This window comes from Arachis stenosperma, chromosome 5 (assembly GCF_014773155.1).
Source record: "Arachis stenosperma cultivar V10309 chromosome 5, arast.V10309.gnm1.PFL2, whole genome shotgun sequence".
Taxonomy (NCBI): Eukaryota; Viridiplantae; Streptophyta; class Magnoliopsida; order Fabales; family Fabaceae; genus Arachis; species Arachis stenosperma.
Genome location: NC_080381.1, coordinates 137,097,953 through 137,106,230, shown reverse-complemented (window position 1 = coordinate 137,106,230; position 8,278 = coordinate 137,097,953). Strand labels below are relative to the sequence as shown.

General features: G+C 33.0%; 2 protein-coding genes across 2 annotated transcripts; both read left to right on the top strand.

Annotated features, from left to right (window-relative positions):
• The first annotated feature begins 305 nt into the window (after positions 1-305).
• LOC130981488 (uncharacterized) lies at positions 306-938 on the top strand. The gene has a single exon (XM_057905080.1). It carries the CDS (start codon positions 306-308, stop codon positions 936-938), a length of 633 nt encoding a protein of 210 aa, XP_057761063.1.
• Positions 939-1,006: 68 nt separating this feature from the next.
• LOC130981487 (uncharacterized) lies at positions 1,007-2,101 on the top strand. The gene is made up of 3 exons (XM_057905079.1): positions 1,007-1,162; positions 1,208-1,287; positions 1,384-2,101. The coding sequence occupies exons 1-3, from the start codon at positions 1,007-1,009 to the stop codon at positions 2,099-2,101; spliced, it is 954 nt and encodes a 317-aa protein (XP_057761062.1).
• The last annotated feature ends 6,177 nt before the right edge of the window (positions 2,102-8,278 follow it).

Here is an 8,278-nt window from a genome sequence, read left to right as displayed (position 1 = left end):
GGTTCAGGGGCCAATCTTGTAGCCGCATTGATAGAATGTTGGTTACTTTGGAATGGCTAGAAGAGTTTCCTGATACAAGGCTACGAGGTGGTCCAAGAGGGTTATCGGATCATTGCCCAGTGGTGATGGAAGCTGCAAGGGTCGGAAGGGGGCCAAGACCTTTTTGAAGTCTTGATTCATGGTTCACTCATGGAGGGTTCAAGGAGGAGTGGAGAAGCCTAGGAGAGGTGCGGTTCCTGGACAAGTTAAAGGCCATGACGATTCCTTTGGGCAGATGACATAGAGAGAATTTTGGGTCTATGGACATGAGGATTAAAAAGTTTGAGGAGGAGATCAAGAAAGTAGATGATATGGTCAGTAAAGGAGTGCATGATGGAACCTTGGAAGCAAGAAGGAAGGCACTGGTCAGCTCTTGTAAGAGGTGGTATATCAGGAAGGAGGTACATTGGAAGCAGATGTCAAGATCCAGGCATGCAAAGGAGATGGACAAAAATACTCGGTACTTTCATAATTTAGCCTCATCTCGAAGGAAGAACAATCGGATTGATGCTTTAATGATTCATGGAAGAGTAGTGAGGAATCAAGGCAGGATTAAGATGGCTATAAGAGATTTCTACAAGGACTTGTACCAACAGGAGGTGTCACCTAACGTAGGCTTTCGGGATGGGTTAGTAATGCAGATAGATATGGAAGAGGTAATAGAACTGAAGTTGATGCCATCTGTTGAAGAGATAAAGCAGGCAGTACGGGATTGCGAGTCAACAAAAGCACCAGAAAGTGACGGATATAATATGAATTTCATCAAGAAGTGTTGGGAAGAAGTTGGGCAGGAGTTTACTGGAGCAGTCTTGGATTTTTTCGGTCTTCTAGGTTACCTAGAGATTCGAATATCACTTGGGTGGCGCTGGCGCCGAAGTTTGTTGGGGCTAAAGAAATAAAAGACCTCAGGCCGATTAGTATGGTGGGTTGTGTGTATAAGGTCATATCTAAGGTATTGGTTCGGAGAATGAGGAAGGTTATGCCAGGGTTAGTGGGAGAGACACAGAGTGCGTTTGTGAAGGGCAAGAAAATTCATGATGGGGCATTGATAGCCTGTGAGACTGTGCAGTGGCTGAAGGCTAGGAAGAAGAGTGGCGCGATTATTAAACTTGATTTTCAAAAGGCATATGACCGGGTCAAATAGAGCTTTGTGGATATTGTTTTGCAGAAGATGGGCTTCGGCGATATATGGAGGGGGTGGATTAAGGAGTGTGTCTGCTCTGCGTCTATGTCGGTTTTGATAAATGGGTCCCCCACTAAGCCTTTCAAGATAGAAAGGGGACTATGATAAGGAAACCCTTTATCGCCGTTTTTGTTTGTGCTAGTTGTTGATGTGCTACATAGGATGATCAGGGAGGCAGTGAGGAATGACCGCATCTATCCACTTTTGGTTGGAAGGGATAACATTGAGTTGTCGCACTTACAGTTTGCAGATGATACCATTCTCTTCTGTCCTACTGAGGAAGAGACTATCAGGAACTACAAGCGATTGTTACGTTGCTTTGAGCTGATGTCGGGGTTGAGTATCAATTTTGAGAAGTCTAGCTTCATTCCGGTTAACAGTGATCGGCATTGGGTGCGTAAGATGTGTCAGTTGCTGGGATGCAAGGAGGAGTCTGTGGTGGAAGACAAGTTAAGTCTGTGGAAAGCAAAGACCCTAAACAAAGCGGGTAAGTTGGTTCTTATTAAGTCTGTTCTGAATAGTTTGCCTATCTACTATCTTAGCCTATACAAGATGCCCAAGGCGGTAGCGGAGAAGTTGATCTCACTCCAAAGGTGCTTCTTGTGGAGTAAAGAGAATGGGAGAAATGGGATACCACTAGTAAAATGGGAAGTGGTGATGGCTCCAAAAAAGGCAGGTGGTCTGGGAATTAGAGACGCAGTAATTCGGAATACAGCTTTGCTCTTTAAGTGGTGGTGGAGGTTCTCGAAAGATAATTGTCCCCTGTGGAAGAAAGTCGCCTGCTCCTGTAATAACTTGACTCCGAATGAGATGATGTGTGGTCAGCCTGTACCTACAAGGGGGTGCTTGAAAGGATATTTGCCAGTTACAAATCAGTGAGCCACATGTGAGAGAAAAAATGACCAGGGGGTTTGTATATGGATGTAGGAAATGGCAGAACAGTACGGTTCTGGGAGGATATCTAGTCACCTCACGGTATTCTTAAAGAGTTGTTTCCAAGGCTTTTCTCGGTCTCAAACCTCAAAGGTTCTGTTATTGGGGATTGTGGATTTTGGGATAGGCTAGAGTGGATATGAAATTTTCAATGGAGGAGAGAGCTTTTTCAGTGGGAGTTGGCACTAGTAAACCAACTTCATCAGGTTTTACAGTTTATTCAGCTAACATCTGAGAGGGAGGACAGAGTGGTCTGAAAATTTGATAGATCTGGTATTTATTCAACCAACTCATTTGTGCAGGTGTTGCAGGAAGCGGTTCTCCCAGTGGAAATAACAAGCTATAGCTTCACAAGTGCAATTTGGAAGGGTTTCGTTCCACCAAAGATCGAGTTATTCTCTTGGTTTGTGTTGGTGGGGAGAGTGAATACTAAGGACAGACTGTGTAGACTAGGTGTAATTAACCCAAATGATCGTACATGTGTCTTATGTGGTAAGTCCGTGGAGTCTGCTTTTCATTTGTTTGCTGGTTGTGAGATTTTCTGGCAGGTGTGGTGTGTTTGGCTATTTGCTCTTGGAAGGAAATGGACCATGCCTGGTACACTCAAACAACACTTTGAAAGCTGGACGAATGCTACAGCAAGAAGAGGTGAGAGGAGGAGGTGGGTGATTGGCTTCTTTGCTGTTATCTGGACAGTTTGGCTAGAACGGAATGATAGAATCTTCAGGAATAAAAGCTCATGTGTGGTGGATATTATTAGTAGATCCTTCTTGCTCTCCGATGAGTGGAGTGGTGGTGAACCCTATGGTTGTTGATGGCAATGCCGAAGATAATTAGGGGTTGTCATGACTAGAGTAGTCGGGTTGTTCTTTATTATTTTATATGCTCCACCTTGTTGTGTTGAGCTTTTTACTTCAAAAAAAATCCTTGCCAAATGACATGCACTCATAAATTATTATACAATCTAAAATCAACCTTACTGGTATTTACTAAATTACTAAATTAATTAATGGCGTTTATGTTATAGATATGCCTAAAAAAAAGTTCAAGATGAATCATCAATTCTAATTTGAGAACATAACAGATTTCACTATAACATACAAAATAAGGAAAAATCAGAAAAATTTCATTCCTCTAATGGATTCAGGGCATTTAATTATTCTTCATAGATTTAAGAGCAATTTGATAGTCATAGATATTCAACCAAATTTACTATTCATTGTTCTTTCTCAAACTTCTGATGCTCCAGCATAATTCAAGATTCAATTTTAGTAATATATTCCTTACAAATTAAACTAAATGCATAACTCTTTTCATAAAAATCCTGTTTCAGTCTTTCAAGTGATAACACGGCAAACAGGTGAAAAAAAAGATACTGTCACCAGAGCAAAATTAAATCCTAGTAGAAGGCTATCATCAGTTCTCAATAATATGATGTCATTCTGAAGGAGCAACCACAATTCTCCCAGCAACTTGGTCAAGCTCCCTTCGTCCGTTTGAAGTTATTCTCCTATCCCTAAAATACAATCGGCATAAATCAGTTTGAGAACTAAGATGGAGATAAATATTCATGACTGAAATGAAAGGTAATATGTGTTAGTGTTGCAAGTGTGAGGAGTATTGAAGTTTGTCCCACATCAAAGAAAGCAAAAAAAGGTGAAGAGTTTATAAAATGAGAGACCCATTAACTTGTGATTCAAGAGAAGAGCAGAAACTCTGAGTGAGAAGATGAGCAGAGAGATTAAAGGGAAATTGTGATTATTGCATTACATCTGAAGTGATACAAGTACGAGTATATATACAGTAACTGGAAGGGTTGGCGCTTTGTTCTAGAATACGTTACTAATTAATCTTAATTATTTAAATATAAAAATTTAAATAAATCTATTAATTAATTATTAATTTAATTTAAATTATTTTTATTTTAAACTATTGTTTACGTTGTTCAACATATATATTGTTCACCTATATTTTTTTTTAAATTAAACTTATTATTATAGTCTCTTTATGAGAATTTTGGGAACTAATTAAATTTTTAGGAGGTCTAATAAATTTTAGTCACATATATTTTAGATGATAAGTCCAAATCTTAACAAGTTAACGCGTAAAATTAACACGCCATTTATGAAAATCAGTTTAAAACAAACGTAAATTACTATTATAAAGATTAAGAGTTGAATTGAATCAATTATAAATTTAAAAGTTTCACCTCAAATTTCAGAGATCAAATTAAATATTAACACTATATAATAAAATATATTTTTATTCATTACTTAATGCAAATAGTTGTATAAATTTATACGTCTATATGTCCCTTATAATTTAAGATGATGTATGCAAGAAACGGTCGTAGTATTATACCATATTAGGTTTTTTTTTTCTTCATGTACAACTGTACAAGAACAAGAGCATTTAATTCGTTTCCATAATAAAAATAGCATTTAATATTTTTTCGTATTTATCATATTGTATTAAATGTAAATAATAAAATAATGTTCTATTAAAATTTATTCATTAATAAATTTTAAATATTTTCATATTAAAAATTTATTAAAACTACCTAAAATATATAATAATTTGTTTTAAAAAATATAAATGATACTTTATACATATTTAGTTCTATAAAAAAAACTAATCATCAAATATGAAGAAGTAAACAAAAGAATTTCTTTAAAATGTATTATAATAAATGAGCAAATGAATGATCTTTTACCAGAATTTTATTCCTTATTATACCTGATTTATTTTTTAGTGACTTAACCAGTTTTTTAAATCTTTTTTCATTTTTGATAAAGTACATTTTTTAAAATAGTATCCATGTATGACCCGAATATTTAGCTTCAACTGTTTAATGAAAAATATCTTTGGTGAAAAATTAATATTTAAGGAATTTCGCCAAATAGAGTGGTTTCTCTCAACAGGTTCTATTGTTTATAAGATTTCACAATATTTGATTTACGTTGACAGTTGACACTTTATAATTGGAAATGAGCTATTTTTTTAAATTATAAAAAATAAAACTATATTAGTGCACAAACTTTTTATCAAGTGACCATCTACTTTAGTCTCTCATTTTTGTTTATTAGATGTTAATTAGTTTCTAAATTTTTAAATTGTGATAAAAATTAGTTCTTAAACCGGTAAAAGTGGACATTCTAATTTCAAACTACCAAACCTTATATTTAAAAAAGGTAACAAATTTTACATCAACTTAAAAATTCAGAAATTAATGACTAATAAACAAAGAGCAAAAACTAAAGTAGCCACTAAAAAAATTTAGAGACTAATTTCGAGCCGTGCTGTATTTATTTTAGATAAATTTAATATCCATCAACCCACTACAATTAAAGAATAGTTCATGGTTCAATTAGGCTTGCGAATTAACTACTAAAAAAAAAAAACTCTCCAAATGAATATTGAGAATAAAATTAAAATCTACATCACGGTTTGAAACTTTTACTACCTGTATCAAATTTCATCGGTGACTATTTTAATTGTGAGTTAGTTCAATACGTACATGAGTCGTGGTAGCAAGAACAGTTTATTGATTAATTAAATTTTATTATATATATCAAGTTTGAGAACATTAGTACTAATTTCTTGAATTAAATTTTTAGCACACATTATCGTTACAGGATTATACTTCCTCCCAAATATACAAACATGATAATTGATCCTGATACTATTATTAAAAAAAAAATGGGAAAATAAGTGCAGTTGACTAAAACGAACAAAATTTTGCAATCTAATAAAATATGTTCGGTTTTTGGAGATAGACAATGAAGAATATGCTTCATTAGAAGTTTAGAACTAATGTAAAAAATGCCAAACTCAAATTAGTAGGACTTAAATATATATTATCAATGCATTGAAAATTTCTTATATATTTTCATGTGCATTTTATTAAAAAAATATTCACCTAATTAAACAAGATATATCTCTATAATTAAAGCATCAACTACATCAGAGAAACTTATTAATTAAATTCTTATCAAAATATATTTAGATGTACCAAAAAATCATATGAACTCTGTTGGGCTATACAATATAATAATGGGCCTATTCAGGCCGATCACATTAAGCATAATAATATAATAGATTGCGTTTAGTTTAATCACCAAAAAAGAAAAAAGATTGAGTTTAGTTTCAAAAACAAGACAGAATAATATTAAAAAATATAATATAAATAAAAAATATAAAAATTAATATTTTTATATTTTATTTGATAGTGAGTGATGAACTAAATATAAGATAGAATAAATAATAAAAAGTTTGATTTAGTTTCATTTTTTCACATAAAATTTAGAATAAAAAATATAATTATAAAATTTTAATAGTGATAATTTAAAAAAAATAAGTTGTGTCTCCATTCAATGTCTTTATATTTTTTTTGTCAGAAGAAATACAAAATATATTAATTTAGTGTTTCATGATACAATGTTATTTTGTCCATATCTCACATGTTAAATACAATTTTGTGTCTTTATATTTATATATGGTGTCTTTTTTTATAAATAATCGCAGCCATAATATTGATGAAAAATAAAAAGTCTCAAACTAATTTAAGTTGGTCATATGTTACTTAATTTATTTGATAAAAAATTGTTAAAAATTTAAATTTTATATTATATATACAATAATTTATTGTCTATTAACAAATTATTAAATAAAATTTAAATTGCAACGAATTAATTTTTAATTTGAGTAAAATAAAAATGGTTTTGAGAAGAAATGTAATTAATCAACATAAAAAAGAAAGAGTAGGAAACAAAACTAACAAAACCCCCTTCCCACGAGTTCCACCACCCTAAAACATAATGAGAAAAAAAATAAAAGATAAAAAGGAAAAGAGAATGGTAGCAGTAAATGCAGGTTCCAAATTAGTTAATTGATAATGGATCGAATATCTAGCATAGTGCTATCAGAAATTAATTTATGAATGGAAATAAAAATGGTGGTGTGCAATAATTATATTGTGGTATGGCGTGTATTTCATAAATGTGGATCTACTAAAGTTAGTAACTTGTAAAATCTAGATTACATTTTGACTGAACTAAAAATTAGAAAGTTGAGTAATTTACAAAACGCAAATTATATTTTGTGTGAACCCAAAATGAGAAAGCTGCATTAAGCTGCAAAACGCAACTTTTGATTGGCAAGAAAGGAGATGAAGGGCTCGAAACGTGTTCCTGTCCCCTGCAGACAGAACCTGCTTTGTTGACCATCTTGGAACTCCAAAAACGGAGCCTGCGTTTGGCAGCTGGCCAGGCCAAAACGCAGGTTACATTTGGCAGTCTTTCCAGTTGAATGAATGCCACATGTTGGAGGAGAGTGTTGAGGAGGGTCTTTAAAATACAAAACGCAAGAAAGAGTTGAAAGTTACTGAAGACTGTTGTGTGAGGATTGTGTAGAAAGGGGTTTGGAAGGATTTGAGGAAGCTTATGGGAGGAAGAAAAAGAGTAGAAAGCTTAGACTCATTTGGTTCATAAACAAAAAATAGTTCGTAATTTTACTATTCTGTGTTTTAATTTTGGATGACTGTAATACTTTTAACTACTGTTGCACTTAGTTAATTACCTACTTGTTTTTGGACTTTGCACTAACACTTTGTTGCAGGCTTTAGCTCACTTTTGTTCCGCCCTTGATGACAAAATAGGGAGTAGTAGCATAGAATTTTGAATAGAATTTTGAATTTTTGCTGCTGCTGTGATTTATTTTAGCATGTGAATTTGAAATTGCTTTAAATGATATGTTGTTGTTTTGCTTTTGTTAGCCCTGATGCTCTGTTTTGATTAAGGCTTGAGCTGGATATTTGTCACAATTACTGACTTGTTATGATTCAGATTTGGGCTAAACAAATCCACTTAGCGATGTTTCATGAAATGTTATAAATGTTTGAAACTATTACTGTTTGCTGCATCTTTGGATAGTATATAGCATTTTATTGGGTTCCAAATAAGTATATATAAACAGGAAAGAAAAGAAGAGCATAAATCTAGGGGGAGCATCTCTTGAAAAGAAAAGAGGGAGCAACACAAAAGCAAGTGACATCACTTAAAGAAAAATTTCTTAATTTTATTCAAATTCAATTTCTTTTGATTAATGCTACAATTATGTTTGTCA

Coding starts and splice junctions, on each gene's coding strand:
- LOC130981488 (XM_057905080.1), top strand. CDS start 306: ATGAGGATTAAAAAGTTTGAGGAGGAGATCAAGAAAGTAGATGATATG.
- LOC130981487 (XM_057905079.1), top strand. CDS start 1,007: ATGAGGAAGGTTATGCCAGGGTTAGTGGGAGAGACACAGAGTGCGTTT. Junction 1,163..1,207: donor TTAAACTTGATTTTCAAAAG/GCATATGACCGG, acceptor ATTGTTTTGCAG/AAGATGGGCTTCGGCGATAT. Junction 1,288..1,383: donor ATGTCGGTTTTGATAAATGG/GTCCCCCACTAA, acceptor TGTGCTACATAG/GATGATCAGGGAGGCAGTGA.